This window comes from Quercus robur, chromosome 11, assembly GCF_932294415.1.
Source record: "Quercus robur chromosome 11, dhQueRobu3.1, whole genome shotgun sequence".
NCBI classification, from domain to species: Eukaryota; Viridiplantae; Streptophyta; class Magnoliopsida; order Fagales; family Fagaceae; genus Quercus; species Quercus robur.
Window position 1 is genome coordinate 6,928,162 of NC_065544.1, and position 20,686 is coordinate 6,948,847.

Here is a 20,686-nt window from a genome sequence, read left to right on the forward strand (position 1 = left end):
ATCCAATGGTGGATTTGTCAAAATTCACATCCGATAAAAAGATATTAAGTAAGTTTGTAGCCTAAGGCTACAACTAATTTTGTAGCTAAACTTTGTCCATAAAATTATCACATGATAGTTCTATGTTTGAAAGGTATACACTATATATCAGGGTGCCCATATATTGCATTAGAAACTTAAATGAATAATCAAGCATGATTAGATTTGATCCCATCGTGAGTTCCAGTTAGTTCAACTTGTAAAATCTCTGATGATTCAATCTCTGCCTACACCAAAAAATTGATTGGTGTTTTGGTTTGATAATAAAAAGTTATTATCAGGAGCGAATATCATAGATTGAAATTCTCTTAAAATAAAAAATTGAATCCCATCAAATGAAATAAGATTAGATAACCAAATCCTATACCACATCACACAGATTACAAAAGATCGATGTAAATATAAGGTTCTACACGCATTAAACTTTATTGAATTTAATACGGTGCATCAAACAGATTATTATTTCACATGTTGTCCTTTTTCCTAATCATACCATTTTTATTCAGAATCCAAACAAGTAGAAACTCCATCACTAGAAAAACAAATCTCACAACGGCAAAGCCATCAACACTACGCACCAACACACTTTGGGTGATTGCAGCAGCAGACTCGTTGTAAAATAGAAGCTGTCTTGGGTTCAACAACAACAGCACCATCTTTTTTTGGGTGATTCACTTGATTTTGTAGCAAGTCGCTCCTTGTAAAGCTGTCCCAACTCTTCTAGTATTTTGTCAACAACATCTTTATTCAATGGCGAATTCTTGCCTTCCTCAGATTTTTCTACATATTTTGAAGCACGACGCTGCATGTAAACCTGTCCCAATTTTGTTAGTAAGTTCAATTGGGGATATCTTATAAGTATACAACATCTCATTCCTCCTCACACAAAATTGCTGGTTTTTTTTTTTTTAAATATTATGGACACAAGAAAAATTCACAACATTTCTAAATTAACATTTAAAAAAAATTAATTGGAGATTATTGTGGGCCTATGTATAAGTTGGTATGATTGAGAATGTTATGAAATTGTTATGATATTTTGTTTGTGTTCTTGGTATTACTATATATATATATATATATATATATATATATTAAACTCCATTACCCTAAAATTGAGAAGTATATCTAAATAATAATTCCCTTAAAAAAAAAGGGGGAGGGGGGGGGGGGGGGAGGGGGCGGTGGAGTTTTGATGGCGGTCATGCACATGGCATAATAAAGTATGATTGATTTTCGGGGGAAAAAAAAGTTTTATAGAATCTTTGATGAAGACCAAAATCAATAAATGGCATGGATTTCATTGATGGATAAGGTTTTTTTTTTTTTTTTTTATAAGATAGAATTTCTACTCTAACCTAATATAAGTGTATACGTATATGAAACTCCCTCTTGGAGATTTGAATCCCGGCCTTTGCCCCCCACACCCCACAAGTATTTATACTAGTTCATCTAATTTTCTTATTTAATGTCCAATATTATTAATTATGGGTCCAATTAACAAGTATTCTAAAGAATACTATTCAAAGTTAATAAATTCTTTTTTCTCAAAAAAAAAAAAAAAGTTAATAAATTCTCAATTATGAGCTCTAATGCAAACTTTTCAAAAAATAAAAATACACATGTTAATGATTCATTGACTTACACAAACAAAATATTATTTTTTAAATGTAGTATAAATATTATATAATAATTAATATAACATTAAATGTATATTAATCACTGCCATTAGGGCAGTCATTAACAAAATCCTTAATTTATATTTTCTAAATTTTTACATATATTGCCATATTAATCCTTGTAAGTAAATCAGTGTAGTGAAATGAATTTAAATCATTTTCTGGTGCAAGCCTTTCTAGCTTTCCCTAGAGCGAGTGAGTCACAATTAATCCTTACGTGAGTGAGTCCCTAAGTACACCGATAGAGAGGTTGAGGGAGTCTCTCCTCAAGCGAGCTCTATTGAATCCTTGTGTTTGTCCTATTTCTTTATTGTAGAGAGTAATAATTTCAGCCAATTATGATTTGACACGTAATATCACTAAATTCATGTAGTACGTTCAAAATGGTTGATTATAGGGTGCTATATACTGCTCTCTTTTTTTCTTTTTCTTTTTTTTTTTGAGAGGAATGTGTTATATACTACTTAAAAGGATACACTATCTTAATTCATAGCTTATTGGAAATTTGCCAAGTGTCACTAAATAAACATTCCAAAGAATGCTCAAGAGCCAATTACACGTTGACACATGTTGAAATTAATTTAAAATATTAGCAGTTTAATTAAATGTTATCATATGTTATTTTAAATTCAATTAAGACACTTTTGATTAATCAAATGATGTCATGTGTCCCTTGGAGAATAAAATATTATTCTTTCTCTCAATAAATAAATACATATTTATTTACTTATTTATCAATAAAAAGCAGAAATATGCTTTTGGTTAGCTAAGTTGTTGGCTAAAGTCATTTTATTTAAATTTCCTTATTTTGAGAGTAAATTTTTAGGTAATGTGCCTTCTTTTTGTTAGCTAAGTTTTTGAAATGTTTTATTTATTTATTTAAGCTAATGAAGACAAGGATAAGAAACACGCTTCAAAAGAGTTAGGACGCAAATAGAATATAAAAATTAAAAAAAAAAATAAATAATAAAAAAAAATAAAAATAAAAAACAAACAAACAAAACAAAAATTTATAAGAACAAAAATGAAACCATCCCAAAAATTTGACTGAAAGCAATTTAAGCATCAATCATAATAGTAATACTAAGTTCTAATTAACAACAGTAAATGACAATAAAAACAATAGTAAAGTAACAATAATATCACTGGTAGGACAAAAAAAGTACTAACAATATTTGGTTGTGATTTGGGGTATCTTCTTCTTGTTTTTGTTTTTAAGTTCTGTTATTTATCAAAAAGAAATAATAATAATGGGATTTAATTGTATCAGGTTTTGCCTGATCTGCTTTTAACTCAGTCAGATATGGTTGCCATTAGACCTTTGTACATAGTAGAAATATGAGCAGGCTGGTGGCTTGGTGCACTGTCTGTTACTTCTGATTTTCCCAGCTTTAGAATCACATTGCTATCTATAAAATGTTATTGTGAAACCTAACTCTCTATTTATCTAATGAAATGGTTGGATTGGGTATGCTAGGAATGGATGGATTCAATCAATTTGAGTGATATGGGTATAAAATATTGTCGTTGAGATTGGTTCCATATTGTGAACGACTTTCATTTTTGGAGCATTAATGTTTAGATGTTATTATGTAGACGAAATCTGGATATCATCGTAAAAGTAGAATCTCTATTTTTCATTTAATTTTTACTCTTTTCAATTTTTTGCTATTTCTTGTTCTTTGGCCTTTGCCATACCAAATATGTCCACAGTTTAAATCCATCATTTCCTATATTGTTGTAGCTATTGAATTATATTAAAATAAAAGTAATTAGCATATTACTTAGCGAATTAATGAGAAATCATTCTCTCTCTCAATTGTACAACTAGGATACTTAAACAATTTTTAAAAGAAAAGAAGTGAAAGGAAAAGGATTGGGTACTTACCTGCAAGTTTCCCAAGAGATAAAGAAATAATAACAGGCCAAAGATAGAAATTCCAAGTGCAAAGATGTTTTCCCATATGTACGTACTTGTTTGGAGGTTTGAACCATAAGAACTACAGGCACAACTATAATGTATAAGAGCCTGAGACACTAATCTAAAAATTTATAACTACAATGCATAAAGTGAGAATTTACAAAATTATACAAGAAATGCATAGTTTAAGATAAGATATGTAGTAGCAGAAGCATATAAGAGTAACACAATAACACACAAAGAATTACATAGTTCAGTCTTGATGACCTATGTCCACAAATAAAATCCCATAGGCCCACATCTTTTAAACCCGAACAAGACCTAACCTGGCCCGTTTACCAGGTCTGAGAATACATCACACACACACATAATAGACTTTCAACCTATAACATCAACTCCATAATACTTGCTCTTTATTATCAAATTAAGATACCAAATTATTTTTAATGTAGGTAGAGTTCAAACCCAGATTTGTTATTCAATGACATGAAACTTTACTAATTAAACTAACTAGAATCCACATACCATAAATATAAATATGTATATATATATATATATATATCTTGAGTTTCGCTTAGAGTAATGTTTATAGTACTATATATATAGTTAAAGAACAAAACATTCCAGAGCATCTCTAGGATAAAAGCATATTAGTTCTATTAGTAGCAAAATAAATAAATAAATAAATAAAAAATAATTTGTAATTTAGATACAAATCTATAAAAAAAATTGTAAAAAACTCAATACAGATATTTATATACTAGCCTCATTACACGCGCTTTGCACATGCGATGATGCTCTTTTTATTTATTTACTTTAACTTTAGTGTCATAATGTTTAAAAGTGAGATAGAGATAGAGTCCTAATGCTTAGGATCTTTCTCTATTTTTTTTTTTTTTAATTAGTTATTTGTACATGAGTTAGTGGCTGATGTGAATGGAAGAAACTATTTTTTTTATTTAAAAAAAAAAAAAAAAAAACTCTCACGTTGAGGCATTGGAATTCAAATAGGAGAAGTAATCTTTCTAAAACATATATATAAATAACCGTGCGTATTTTACTTAAGAAATAGGCAAGGTAATGTGAAATAATATTTAAAAGTGAGATAGAGATAGTGTCCTAATTTTTTAGGAGAATGGAGAAGGGAAAGGAAAAAAGTCTAAAACTTAAAAACAATAAATTATTCTTTTAACCAGTTCATATAATTATTTAATTAAAAAATAACGGTATTTTAGAGAATTTAAGAATTTTTATAAAAATATTTTAGTACGCAAAATGTTGAAACTTAAATAGAGAATCCTGTTATTAATTAATAGTATAGATAAAAAATTCATGGATTAACTATTTTCTTTCTATTGTGATCCAATATTTATTAGGCAATTCATGGTTTAAATATGTGTGAGGATGAGTGATTCTTCTTTACGATTTTACCACGTAAGAAATAGAGAATAAAATAATATTTTTATTAAATGAGGCCACTAATAAAATCTAGGAGAACTAATAACTATTTTAATTATTAGAAAAATAAGAATAGATAGTAATTGCCATGAACCTAGTGACTTTATATTGCTTAGTTTCTATTACGAGAAGATCAATGAATCAAGTCCCTTTACTTGTTGTAACAACTGAGATATATATATATATATATATATATATATATATATATTGTAACAATTGATATATATGGAATGGTAAAGGGTGCAAACCTTAAATTTCGCACGCCCCACCAGGCAGAGTAAATTAATTTTTTTGGAAAATCTGTGGACTCTAAGATCCCGGACTGACGGGCTTCGAGAAATATTCCAAAATCAAAGGTACTTGTATTTTTTGAATCAATTGAGCAGAAATCATGTAAAGCAGAGAGATTTCCAAAACGGTGGTCACAGTTAAAAGAACCTTGGATGCATCCACCTTGATGTAAACACGCTTTACGCCAACAAGATATCAGTCGTTGAGTTGAGAAAAAATACCAAAAGGCTCCTGCTACCTAAACGATCATAAAACCTATTAAACATTAGGGTATGTTTGGTACACTGAGTGTAGATTATATTAGAAATTATAATATCTATTAATAGAAGACATTGTAATGAAATAATTATTACTATTTATAAGTTTGATTGTTACATATGAAAAGCTTGTAAAATATGATGTATAAGGAAACTTTATATTTTTAGAAATATATTACTTTTAAAACATATTATATGCACCAAGGAATAGCTATTACATTCATTATAAAGAAGAATAACTATTTTTCAATTTAAAGAATAGTTCCTTCTAAAAAAAAAAAAAATTAAAGAATAGTTATTCCAATGTAATAACTAATCCATGTAATAAAGATGCAATCAAATGATCAAATTACATTATACATGAATAGCTATTATATTATAAGAGCTATTACAGTATAGCAAATGTACTTTTAGTAAATTTGGAGGGAAAAGACTAGGATCACAATTTTTTTTACAACTTCTTGCTACAAATATGACGTGGCAGATTGTGATTGGTGAATAAAAAAAATGTTGAGTCCATGTGTAAGTGATGGTTAACTACTCACAATCTACTGCGTGAGAATTGTAACAAAATTATAGAATAATTTGTGATCCTAAAACTACTTATTTTGCGGATATTGAAACAAAATGCTAATAACTATTACAACAATATCAATAAGAGAGAAAAAGAATTGTATAAATATGAAGCGTCCACTTAATTTATTTAAAATATTTTTTATTTTTATATTTAAAAAGAAGTAATATAAATAAGTCATCCTCCATATGCCAATGTAAAAAAGGAAAAAGAAATTGCTATGTAAGAAAAATTTAAAACTTACATGACCACCAAGGAGGAATAGAAAGAAATTGAATGAAGCTCTGATCAGTATGGGAATATTTTTAAATTCCTCCAGTTCCTTCAAGGATAGGTAGATTTGAAGAACTCTTGGCACATATTGGATAAGAAGAACAATGTTAAGGATTGTTACATTATCTGTATATTTCGCGCGTCTCATTTCTGAGAGTGCATTTGTCATTAACACCTGAATGGATTACAAGAACTTTCGTGTTTAGAGTCAATGGATATATAAATTAATAACTATGAATGTATTAGAATTTATTTCAAATTTTTACTTATATTTTTTACTAATATTATATTTGAAGTTTTGTTGTTGGAAAATAATTTTGTTGTCAAATAAGTAACATAACGTTCCTTATCCAAGAAGAAAAATTCTTTGCCCTTTGAAAATAAGGTTTTTATTTTTTTTATTTTTATTTTTTACATAATAGAATTTCAACCTATGATATCAACTCCAAGATCATTAGGCCAAAACACTAATCGATTTTTGATATAGACAAGGTTCAAACCTCAAATCTTTTATTCGATAAAATTTTTTTAATAGTTGAGTTAACTAAACCCACATAAATCACATATTAGAGCTTTATTTTATAGCCACTACTATTAAAAATTAGAAATAATAAACATTGGCAGAGTGTATCGAACATATTAAAAGTAGTGGTAAAGCCAAAAATTAGCTCACGTGGGCCAAAATATAATTTTGATGATTAAGTGTTTTTTATAATATATTATGCTCTTAATATGTATAGTAGAATAAATATATAGTGTTATAAACACAATTCAACATATAAATTAAGTATTTTATAATTCAATGTGTACTACATAAAATACACCCATTAAACTTTAGCAAACTTGAGTCAAGATTGACAAAAAGATTCAATATCTTTAATCAAAATTATTTTGTTCATGGGATTATTCCTTTAACTTTTAAGATAACGGTTAAGGTAACTATATATTCATAATAATTTTTAAATACCCAATTAATTTAAGTACTTATACAACTCACCATTAATAAGATTGTGACTTTATTCAAATGAATATTAGAAGCCTCAGACTTTCGTATAAATGTATATAATTTAACAAATACTTCATGAATAAGTTATACTTTTTGTCTTTAAAATTTAGTGTAGTCTTGATTTTGGTCTGTTCAATTAAAAAAAAAAAAATTTTGGATTTAGTCCCTAAAATTTCAAAAAGAAAACATTTTACTACCTAAAATTTAGGGTAAGTTCAATTTTGGCTCCCTATATATGAGGTTGGTTCAATTTATTCCCTATATATAAGGTTGATTCGACTTGGTCCATAAAAAATGGGGTGCCTTGATGTACTATTTGTTTTTTTTTTTTGGGAGAAAGTTGATGTACTGTTACTTGTGTAAAGAAAATGAAGATACCAAATTGTGCACTTTTAAAAAATTGAAGGACCAAATTTGAAATTTTTAAATTTGAGTGACTAAGACCAAACCTACCAAATTTTAGTGACCAAAAATACAATTTACCTAAATTTTATTTATATTAAATTTGTCATTGGCATATGGAGGCCATAAGTATAAATATCTTTTTTATAAAATGGACTACCCATATATAAAATCAATATCTATTTAGAATTTTTTATTTAAAAATAATGATAATGGGGAGGGGGTGGCTCTGGCCGTAGTTGACTTAATAGTTGCAAGATATATTATACTACTTTTGGGGTTAAAAGATACATAGGCGTGCAATTTTTTATAAATATGATAGAATTTCAAGTTATGATGTTCGTTTTATGATAATTACTCTTTATCATTAAATCAATATATTAATTGGTTTTTATGTAGGCATAAATAAAACTCCAAATTTCTTAATCAATGAGATTTTATTATAAGTTGAGCTAATTAAATAAAACTTGTCACATTAGTGTGATTTAAAAGTTTGTTTATTCCGACAATATGAAAGTATCGTTGAGTATATTTTCAAGTTATCAAAGTGTTACTTTGTAGCCTCATATTTAAGAGTTTGTTACGAGTATGTAAGATTTAGTTTAGTTTGTGTCTTTAAGAGTGTGCATTATAGTTGTGATAGTTAATTTCTAGGTTTAATTTATGAGTATTGATCAAATTTACTAATATTGTATATTATTGATAATAATTTTTTGTTTTATGAGAAGCTATCGATGATAAATTTTGATTGTTAATGCATGTAGATGAAACATAAAATTGTTTAAATTATGTTAGATTTTGTGCAATTAATTTCTATGTGAATGTGCTCGGAGTACATCTAACCTATTATACTCCGAATTAATAAAAGGATTATCTGTTATCGAATGCAAGTTAATTTTTGTATTATATTGATTTTTTTAATTGGCTTTGGAAAACCATCTCAGTTGTACTCTGGGAGTACCCTAGACCCAACAATTTTCTGAACGAGCTGTTGTTAGTTATGTTCCAATTCACAAGAAGACTTGAAAACAACATTTTCCAAACTACAAATTAGCTGAAGTCTCTCTTACCTGTGGAATGGGAAGAATAACTATAATGTCAAACATGAAACACATCAGCGGGTGCCTTTGACGTTTTGCACTTGTCTCATCTTTAGGGCCAGAGTCTGTGTTCGGTGCATTAGTGCACTGGACACACTGGAATGTGGACACATGTCCACATTCTAATGTGCCCTGTACAATTACTGCATTATTGGAGACACCTTCATCTCTTCCTTTTTGGTTGCAAGTATTTGGAAAGTGCATTACAAAATGCACTAGGTAAATGAAATCTAGGACTGATCGCCAAAAAATAGCATTGATCCACATTGTTTTGTCTTCACTAATGCACTTCTTGTCTTCATGGATCACAGGAACAAAAAAGAACAAGGGATCCAGTGCTAGGGCGATCGCGCGCAATGATACAAGTACGATATTAACAAGCTTCTTATGGTCATTGCTGAATCGTCATGGCAACATATATATAATTATGCTTATCATAAAAAAATATTAATTTATTTATAAGCTTTTAAAGTAGATAACAACTATCAAAATCTTTTAAAAAAAAAAAAATATATATATATATATATATATATATATTTAAAATTAAAGGAATTCTTTGGTAATAATATTTTTTTTTCCTAATAATGAGGACATGCACGCATGTAAAACTATCCCTAATACGTCCAACACAGACGCATGTTTTAATTACAGATTTCTTAGCTCTTATCCTATGTGCAATGCAAGTAGAGCACTAAAAATACACCACTCAAGTTACATGTTTTTAGTAAAAATATGGAGACCATTATTTAAATTTATATTTGTTTTTCAAAAACAAAAATTATATCTAATTTTTTTCCCTAAAATATATAAGAGGAATGAGGGATTTTTGAAAAGTCAAGGGGGACCATGGCTGCCCTAGCCCTCTCCCTCTACCTTTGTCCATAAGATACTCTGGAAACCTCGTAAACCGATAATTGAACTTAAAACCTCTATGTTACGTCACATCCTAGACTAATAAGTGTACCACCTGTGTACCCCCTTTGGAGATAAGAATGTATTACAATTGGATGAAAATTTTGTTGTTGCATAAATTTCATAATACCTGGTTAGATAAAAATGAAGTTTCAAAAAATTTTAAAAATTCTAAATTTTACCTTGCACCCTTTAACTTTAGATTCATTGATGCTAACTTTTTTTTTTTTTGGTAAATTTTATCCTACATCATGAGTAATGCTACAGTTATAAGCTATTTTCCAACATCAGTAGTTTGTAAAATTTCTTATTAGTTTTCATCTAAGCTCACTATTAACATTATTTTTTCATTTACTAATAACCACTCACCACATCAGCAGTTTTTAAAATTTTTTGTAAAAAAATTTGTATATCTAGCATTACTCCCTATATCATTATTGATGTAGTCTTTTTGTCAACTGATTTTTATATTTTTCCATTAAAACCACTAAACAACATAATTTTAATTTTTCTAATTTCTAATCATTACAAAATTAGACCAAAATTTCAACAAATTAGGAGATGATTATACCAAATTACCAATTTTCTTTAAATTTTAGGTATATTACCAATCTCATTATCCTAAAACCATCAAATCCCCCAACAATGATTCATACTAAGGATAAAATTTGGTTACAAACTTGGTTGTAGTTAATAGCTACAATTCTTATTAAACAAAATTAACATGGCTACATATTTTGAATATTTAATGGTTGGATTGCATGTTAATTATGTTTTTATCACACATCAAATTTTATGCCAATAAGATGTTATTTACTTGTCAATCTATAAACTTATTTTTTATATATAATTTTAGATTACAAAAATGTGAAGTTTAAACATATAATTGATGACACAATTATTAATCTTTGATCTTCTAGGCAAGAATGAAAAATATAAGAAGGAAATGTAAGCTAGTAGTGAATTTGTCAAAAATCACATACAATAAGAAGATATTGAGTAAAGTTATAACCATTTTCTACAACCATATTTATAGTCAAACTTTCTACTTGTACTAATGATTCAAAATGATGAATTCAAAGTTTGAAAAATACAAACTTGGTAAGGTGAAGAACGCTCCAATGCAGAAGCAAGAGACTCGCACCCATTCCAAGTTTTATCGGATTCACATCTTTTATTCACGATCTCTGTGTGTTTGATGCATATGCTTGTTTTTAGAAATTTTCACAAGCATTTTTTAATTTTTAGTGCAATCCCATGAAATACAAAGCGCTCCAAATTACAACCTCATCACAACATTAGCATCATGTGTGATAAATGCTAAAACTTAACACTAAAAAAAGCCACCTACATGAGACGTGCCAAATGCCAAAAATAATTTGGCACATGCTACAGTGCAATTCTAGTCCTAACATTGTAGGGATAGAAATGGTAAAAATATTTGGTTATTTTTTTATTCAAACTTTCTCTCTCTTCATGATTGTTGGAATTAATTAATAGTTATTTTAACTTTCTTTCTCTTATATGTCTTCAATGCTGTTAGGAACAACAAAAAAGATAGAATAATAAAAAAAAGAATCAAAAGAATAAAGAAAGAATATCCGACTAAAATTGTAAAAAAAAGAAAAAGAAAAAGAAAAGAAAAGAAAAGAAAAGAATATATGATCTAGGGTGCATTATAAAGTGGTGTGTTATAATAGATAGAGCAATTTTTTAATGTGTCAAAATAGCATATTTTTTGAACGCCTCATGCTAATACTAACCACTTCATCAAAGTATTAGTAGGTTGAAGAAAATCCAACTAGGACTTTTATATATTTACATTGTACTTGCAATATAAATTTGCATTCTACCGTGCAATGTAAAAGAAGAATTTCTCATTCAAATATATATAAATGAGAAATGGGGGATCCATTGGAATTCTTATAAAATTATATAAATATATATGTATATATATTTATATAACTTTAAAAAAAATAAAATAATCACTTGACCATCTAACTCATATTGTGATTATTGGCATGACACTTCAATTATTTGAATACAAGGTTCAAAGTTAAAATTTTATCATTGTGGGATTTGAGTATTATTGTATTATTTTATTCAACCTAGAATTGTTTTTGGATTTTAAAAAAAAAATTAATTTGGCAACACTGATTAGGTTTTTTATTTTTATTATTTTTTTTTATTTATACAGTAAATTACCATTTTGTTCCCTAATATATGCTATGTGTCAATTCATTTTACAGTGAGTCAGGTTGCGTTCGAGTCATAAGATTCACAAATCCACTTAACCTAACTCGACATACCTATATTTAACATATATTTAAAATTTATAAAAATATTTTATTTACTTTTTTACCCCACTTCCTAAATAATACTCAAACCTTAAGTTCTCCTCATATAATTTGTATTGATTTTGTGTTATACTAAGTATTACATTATTTGGTTATAAATTTGTTCTTATTTGTGGTGGTGGTGTTCTAATTCTCAATTTAATATTAAAAATAAAAATTAAAAAAAATTTTCCAACCCGATCCACGTGGGTTAGATTGGGTTGGGTTGGACCCTTGTGATAGGTTAAGTTAGATTTTATTTTTTTTAACCCATAGTGGGTTGGGTTGAAAAAACCCTTCAACTCAACTCAACCCTACCCACACACACCCTAACCTAAATTAGAATTCCAAAATAGAGTTCCAATTTTGTACCATGTGTCATAAGTTATTTATTCTTAAGGAGTTTTATTTCTTAATTTTAGAATTAATTGTGAGACCACTTCATAAATATTCATTCACGTGAGTTATTAAGTACAAAAACCAAAGAGTCTAGAATAAATGAATCGTAAAAAAAAAGTGTTTCACAATAAATAAAAAAATGGACAATTTACATTTTATACCTAATAATATCCTTACAAAATTTTTTAAAGAGTTAATAAAATGTAAAAATGACTATCAATAGTATTTAAAATATATATATAGGAATTATATTATGCATCTTATTGTATATCTTTAAGTGTATTCATATATAAGTAGGGGGTTACAAGCTAGTAAATACTAGTAGACAATAGAATAGAACAGCCATGCAAAATCTTCTTGAAAAAAGTTTGAGCTGATAGCCTAATAATAATCAATTTATTTATTAAAAGAAAACCGCAACAATTTAGAACTAAATTTGTTAGACTGCTGGCCAAAAGAAAAGGTCATTTTTAGCATATAAGTAGAGAAAAAGAAACTACCTTGCATCGTTCCCTGGCGTTTGGTCACTTTGGCTAGGAGTAGTCATACCTAAAGCTTGTTGATGATCTATCCTCTGAACTATGTTTACACAACCCAACGAGCTTTACCAAAAAAGTTTGAATTTTGATTCCTGGAGAAATGGAAAACGGAGATTAGACAATACTAACAAATTTTTCATTTATTTCAAAGTGCAACAATACTAATGAAAAATAAGGCTATTGACCTAATCGTTCAAAAATATAATAAAAGTAAACAACAAGTATTTCTTAAAAAAAAAATAAAAAATTGGAGTTATAAATAGCATCACAAAATATTTATCTCCTTAATGGGTGGTTGAAAATATGGTGAAGTTGGCTTGGTTGAGACTACATGGTCTATCAGTCTGGCATTGACCTTGGCATGCCCCCTCGTTCTTTCTTGGATCAATGGAACGAATACTTATTCAAGAAAAAATAAAATGTAACCCCGGCTCTTAGTGAGAAAGAGAATGTGTAATTGAACCTGATCACAAACTCAAGAAGCATGCATTTTACAAGGCGAAACAAGAGGGAAGGGATCTGGATAAAAAAATGAGTGGCAGAAATTGGCTTTCTTATAGAATTTTAAGAGCATGCGGAGGTGCAGAAGCAGCTGAAAGTAATAAATAAGATTAAGACCTGTCATCATGATCTTAATTGGTGAGTTATATGAATCATTCACACTGATCATTCCCTCAAGTCTTCCTATGCTTGTCTTTTTCACCAATAAATAAAATATGGGTGGAAAGGGATGGAGATAGGATTTTAATGGAGGGGGGCAACGTATGAATTTTCTATTTTAATGAAAAGTCAAATTAGCATTTATTTAATATTAACAAAATATCATAAAATGGAAAGATACAAATAATTTTTTTCTTTTTTATATACAAAATATTTAGTTACCATTAGATATCAGATTTGCAATTATATATACGTATATCTCTGAAAAACATGTTTAGACCCAAAATATTTAGTTACTATTAGATGAGTAATTCTACGGTACCCCCCAAAAAAAGGGGATACGATACCCACTAGTAGGTAACCTGCTACACCAGGTTACTTTTTTCTCACATTTGACAGTTCTATTCTTACATTATGCAATTCCAACATCACATGTGACAGTTCTTTTCTCACATTTGGCGATTCCCTTACTTTTTTTTCTCACATTTGACGGTTTCATCCTCACATTATGTAGTTCCAATATCACATGTGATAGTTCTTTTCTCACATTTGGTGGTTCCCTTACTTTTTTTTCTCACATTTGATGGTTTCATCCTCACATTGTGCGGTTCTAATATCACATATGGCAGTTCTTTTGTCACATTGGGTGGTTTCCTTACTTTTTTTTCTCACACTCGACGGTTCCATCCTCACATTGTACAGTTCTAACATCACATGTGATGGTTCTTTCTCACACTTGGTGGTTCCCTTACTTTTTTCTCACATTTGACGGTTCCATCCTCACATTGTGCAATTTCGACATCACATGTGATAGTTCTTTTTTCACGTTGGGTGGTTCCCTTAATTTTTTTTCACACTTGACGGTTTCATCCTCACATTGTGCAGTTCCAACATCACATGTGACAGTTCTTTTCTCACATTTGATGGCTCCCTTACTTTTTTCTCACATTTGTCGATTTCATCCTCATATTGTGCAGTTCCAATATCACATGTGACAGTTCTTTTTTCACATTTGGTGGTTCCCTTACTTTTTTTCTCACATTTGACGGTTCCATCCTTACATTGTACAATTCCAACATCACATGTGACAATTTTTTTTCTCACATTTGGTGGTTCCCTTACTTTTTTTCCTCACATTTGACGGTTCTATCCTCACATTGTGTAGTTCCAATATCACATATGACAGTTCTTTTGTCACATTGGATGGTTTCCTTACTTATTTCTCACACTTGACGATTTCATCATCACATTGTGTAGTTCCAACATCACATGTGACAATTCTTTTCTCACATTTGGTGGTTCCCTTACTTTTTTTCTCACATTTGACAGTTTCATCCTCACATTGTGCAATACCAACATCACGTATAACTATACTTTTGTCACATTCAATGGTTCTCTTATTTTTTCCTCTCACACTTGATGGTACTATTCTCACATTATGCAGTACCAATATCACATGTGACTGTACGTTTCTCACATTTGGTGGTTTCCTTAAATTTTTTTCTCACATTTTATTGTACCGTCCTCACATTGTGCAATATTAACATCACATGTGACTGTACTTTTGTCACATTCGGTGGTTCCCTTATTTTTTTACACATTTAATTGTACTATCCTCGCATTATGTAATACTAACATCATATATGACTGTACTTTTGTCACATTCGGTGGTTCCCTTTTTTTTTTTTCACATTTGATGGTTCCCTTATTTGATTGTATCATTATACCCCTGAAACCTAAAAAATGATCGAAATACCCTTAGAACCTAAAAAGGACTAGAATAGCCCTAAAACTTAAAAAAAAAAAAAAAAAAAAAAAAAAAAAAAAAAAAAAAAAAAAAAAGACCAAAATAAGCATGAAGCCTAGGAAATAACCAAAATACCCTTAAAATCAAATAACAAAAATTGACCAAATGGCCCTGAAACTAAAAAAAAAAAGACCTAAATTACCATAAAACCTAAAAAATGACCAAAATAATAATGAAACCTTAAAAATGACCAAAATACCCCTAGGACAAAAAAAATGACCACATGACCTTGAAACTTAAAAAATGACCGAAATTACCATAAAACCTAAAATTGACCAAAATACCCCTTGAAATCTCTATTTGCAAGACCAAGATGACAATAAAAATGTTATACAACTACTCTATTTGCTTGATTTGAAACCCATTAATTTTAAAATTAATAGATTTAAAAGGCCTTGATTTGAAATCTGTAAGGAGGTAGTTTCTGAAGATAATGAATAGAGGAAAAGGATCACTGAAGTGTGTAAAAGGAGCACTGAAAGGACAACATCTGGCCTTGAGACCCAAGAAGAGGAAAAAGTCACGAGGTCGGACAGTATCTATGTCGGAAATTTAAAGAGAAAGCAGGACATCAGGATAGGAGGAGAAAAAGTTGACATAAGGGGGGAGCTCCCTACTCTAGAACACCTCATCACCGCATTAAATGCCTTTTACCTACTACTTTAGCCACATTAATAAGGATAAGACCCTTGAACAGTGCTTCTCTAGCTAGCAAGATCACTGTTACCTTTCGGCAAGCCAGATGTACAAAAATATCTAATTAGTCTGCCTAACCACCCTACACATGGAAGGTTAGGATGTATTAAGAAACCCTATTTAAGTTGTAACCTCCTTCATTAATGTGGATGAGAAAATTTGGTAGAAACGAGCCTGTCTTTAATGCCCGAAATGTACACAAATAAGAGATATGAACTTTGTCCTCAAAAGCTTACCCGAGGATCAAACTTGTTAAAATTACCAACATTGTATAATTTATCTCACTAGTTAAAATTCCCATCTATGCTTGGTTATTTGGACTAAAGTTCCCACCTCTACAAATTCATTGTAAAATCTGATACAAAAGGACTATGATGGCAATTTTGCCCCGCCCCGCCCCACCCCGCCCCGTGCGGGTTTCCCCGCCCCGCAAAGGTGGTGGGGCGGGGATGGGGCAATATTTTGTCCCTGCACCCCGGGGTGGGGCGAGGATGGGTTTAGTATTTTTATCCCCAACCTGCCCCGTCCCCACCCCGCACTAATAAAGACTATAATTGTAAATTTAGTAAACCCTAAATCACTAATATTTAAAGTAAAACACAAGAGTACAAGATATGAGATAAAATATTTTTTATTCTAAAACCCTATTGCTATTGCCGCCTCTGACCCATCTCTCTTTTCTATAGTTCATACAGTTTTCAAGATTCATCTCATTCACGTTACGTAGTGCCCAGACTTCCAGTAGGCAGGTTTGTTTCATGTTTTTTGCACATTGTTTCATATATTTGAATAGAGTAGGCAGTAAGTTTGTTGATATATTTGGCCCCACATTGTTTCATGTTTTTGCACATTGTCTCATCATGTATTCGGCCCCACATTGTTTCATGTTTTTGAACATTGTTTCATTATGTATTTTGCACAGGAGGGTAGAGATCTTCTATTCAGTTATATTCCAAAAACATTAAACTAATTGCAAAATTGAATGTTCAAAATTTCTTCAATTCCAGAACAAGCCAGAATAGTGAAGGGCTTACACTTAAGAGTTTTTTTTTTGTATATATCTCATGTAGTTGAGTTTTAGTACTCATTCTATTCGGTTATATTTATATTTTTATATCCAACTTATTTTTTTCTTTACTATGTGATAGAGTCATAGTTTTTAAAACTTGTTTGATTGATAATCTTAAAGATTTTATCTTTGTTGTGGTTAAATACTTATATCTATATCTTTCTATCAACAATATTTTTCCTTGAAATGTATGAAAGCATTACACACGGTTTAATTTACTTGAATTTTTCTTAAGTGATATAAGTTTATCTTTTACATTGTTCTACATTGTTTGTGTTGGAGACTTTTGGCTTAGGTTTTGGTGTATGTATATTACTTTTTTATGATTGCTAAGTTACTAAATTATCATAAATAATTTTTTTAGGAATGACTTCAAGTGAAAACAATGGTAGCTCTAATCCATCTATCACACCCATTGGCAGCCATCAATCTCCAATGATGGTAGATGAAGATAATACAACTCCCTGTTCAACTCCATTGGATAGGCCAGAAGATTCCCAAGCCCAACCTAACAATGAGATAACTGAGGAACGAGGGAGGTTGAAATCAGTTGTGTGGAATCATTTTAAGAAAAGGAAAGTTGATGGGAAAGACAAAGCTGAGTGCAACTATTGTACGAGATTGCTTGTAGGGGGTTCTAAAAATGGCACTAAACATTTGCATGACCACTTAAAAATATGTCCTAGGAAAAAGTGTAAGGACATTAGGGATATGAAACAAAAAATTTTGGTGAGGGATCAACATAACATGGACTCAACGGCAGGTGTGAATGCTTATCATTTTGATCAAGATGAATCAAGAAAAGAACTCGCACGTATGATCATCTTGCATGAGTATCCCCTTTCTATAGTTGATCACATTGGCTTTAGAAGATATTCAACTTCTCTTCAACCATTGTTCAAGATGGTTTGTAGGAACACAATCAAGAAGGACATTATGAGCATCTATGATCATGAAAGGGAGAAATCAATGCATGAAATAGAAAAAAATCGAAGTAGGATTGCTATTACCACTGATATGTGGACTTCACAAAACAAAAAGCGAGGGTTTATGGTTGTAACAGCGCACTTCATTGATGATTTCTGGAGATTACAAAGCCGAGTTATGAGGTACATTTTCTTAAGTATATATTCATTTTATTATTTAATTTTTTTTCAAATATTGTATGAACTTATTTCACTGTTAGTTATAAAAATTTAAATTTCTTATTTTAGATTTATATATGTGCCATCTCCATATACAAAAGAAGTGCTTTCTGATGTCCTTTTACAAACTTTGTTGGAATGGAACATTGATAGGAAGTTATCTACTATGACAGTGGACAATTGCAGTACCAATGATGCAGTTATAAATATTATACTAGACAAGCTTCAATGTAGTACCCTTGTTATGCGTGGATCAATGTTGCATATGCGTTGTGCAGCACATGTTCTTAATTTGATTGTTCAGGATGGTTTGAATGTTATTGGATCATGCATTGAGAAGGTTCGTGAGAGTGTGGTATTTTGGACTGGATCAACAAAAGGAAGGCAACGGTTTACAGATACGGCTCGACAATTACATGTTGAATGTACCAAAGAACTAGCCCTTGATTGTAAGACTCATTGGAACTCTACCTATCTTATGCTTTCTACTGCTATAGAGTATCGAGATGTCTTTTTTCGATTGAGCCAAAGGGAGTCATCTTATAAGTGCATTCCAAAAGAGGAAGAATGGGAGATGGCAAGTAGTATATGTGAGAGATTGGCATTGTTTTACAAGGTTACAGAGCTATTCTCAGGTACCTCATATCCTACAGCTAATCTTTTTTTTCCTAAGGTGTGTGAAATAAAAATTGCTTTGAATTCTTGGTTCACAAGCCCAAGTGATATAATTAGGAGTATGGCATTTAAAATGTTAGAAAAATTTGACTGTTATTGGAATGTGATTCATGGTGTTATGGCTGTGGCAACCATTTTAGATCCAAGATATAAGATTGAATTGTTGGAATATTATTTTCCTCTTATTTATGGTGATGAAGCTGAAAATGAAATTCAAAGAGTTAGAGATACTTGCTATGAAATGATTCGTGACTATACTTCTGGGAGAATGGGTAGGGAAGGTACTCGTGGCACTTGTGTAAGTGAGGATCCACAAGTCGATGACTCCCTTATGGACTTTGAAAGATATCTTAGTCAGAAAAAAAAGGGTGGGAATATTAAATTGGAGTTGGAGCATTACCTTGAGGATGATCTAATGCCAAGAATTTTGGAGTTTGATATTTTGGCATGGTGGAAATCTAATGGGCCTAAGTATCCTACTTTGCAATGTATTGCAAGGGATATCCTAGCCATTCCAGTGTCAACTGTTGCTTCAGAATAAGCATTTAGCACAAGTGGTAGGCTGCTAAGTCCACATCGCAGTAAACTTCATGCAAAGACCGTGGAGGCATTGATGTGTGCTCAAAATTGGTTATGGGCTGAAATCAAAGGTAATCAAATTTACTAGTTAATCTATTTAATGATTTACGTTGCTGCATTCTTCACAGTATTTTTCAATTTTTTGATTGAATTTGTTTTACTTTTTTTAGGCCTTTCGTCTGTTGTAGATGGAATTGAAGCTAATACATTCCAAAACATCCTTGATGATTCTGATGATGAAGAAGAAAGTGGTGTCACTACATTGGGAGAAAGTGAAACTTATTCTTAACGAACTAGTCAATTTTTATTTGTTATAAGACAATGTTTATTTTTTTATGTTTATTTTGTAAAAGAACTAGTCAATTATCCTTGATGATTCTATTCATGCAAAGACAATGTTTATTTTGTTATAAGAAATTTGGAATTATGTTATTACGTATTAGACTATTTAAATACTTGGTTTATTTAAATGCTTGGATTTTAAAACATTTTGTTTTGTTGTGATTTATATTATTGTACAAAAAAAATTTATTTATATATATATAATTGTATTAGGGGCGGGGCGGGGCGGGTCCCCGCGGGGCCCCAAGGGGCGGGGATGGGGCAAGGTAGTTTTCCCCGCACCCCGGGGCGGGGCGGGGATGGGGAAGGACAACAACCATGCGGGGCGGGGATGAAGATCCCATCCTCCGGCCCCGCCCCGCCCCATTGCCATCCCTACTACGGAACTTACAAAATCCATTAATTTTTAAATTCCTTGTTTGGGCCTTTTTGTACGATGAAGGATTTGAAATTTCGTTGTTTGGATACCTAAATTTGGATTTGGATTTAAGATCAATAAAATAATTTTCCCAATTATTATTTTTCTTAAA

The 20,686-nt window shown here is 30.4% G+C and overlaps 1 protein-coding gene across 5 annotated transcripts; it reads right to left on the reverse strand.

Annotated features, from left to right (window-relative positions):
• Positions 1 to 390: 390 nt before the first annotated feature.
• LOC126707127 (cyclic nucleotide-gated ion channel 1-like) lies at positions 391 to 13,739 on the reverse strand. Of its 5 annotated transcripts, none has more exons than XM_050406724.1 (8): positions 13,647 to 13,739; positions 13,145 to 13,275; positions 9,125 to 9,394; positions 8,968 to 9,079; positions 6,461 to 6,664; positions 5,343 to 5,623; positions 3,604 to 3,715; positions 391 to 853 (listed from the first exon to the last, which is right to left on the reverse strand). In XM_050406724.1, the coding sequence occupies exons 2-8, from the start codon at positions 13,189 to 13,191 to the stop codon at positions 677 to 679; spliced, it is 1,203 nt and encodes a 400-aa protein (XP_050262681.1). In that variant the 5' UTR covers positions 13,192 to 13,275; positions 13,647 to 13,739; the 3' UTR covers positions 391 to 676. The 5 variants fall into 5 exon arrangements, with proteins under 5 accessions (XP_050262681.1, XP_050262682.1, XP_050262685.1 ...); XM_050406725.1 differs by having other exon boundaries at positions 13,453 to 13,713; XM_050406728.1 differs by having other exon boundaries at positions 391 to 841; positions 5,533 to 5,623; positions 13,145 to 13,715.
• Positions 13,740 to 20,686: the final 6,947 nt, after the last annotated feature.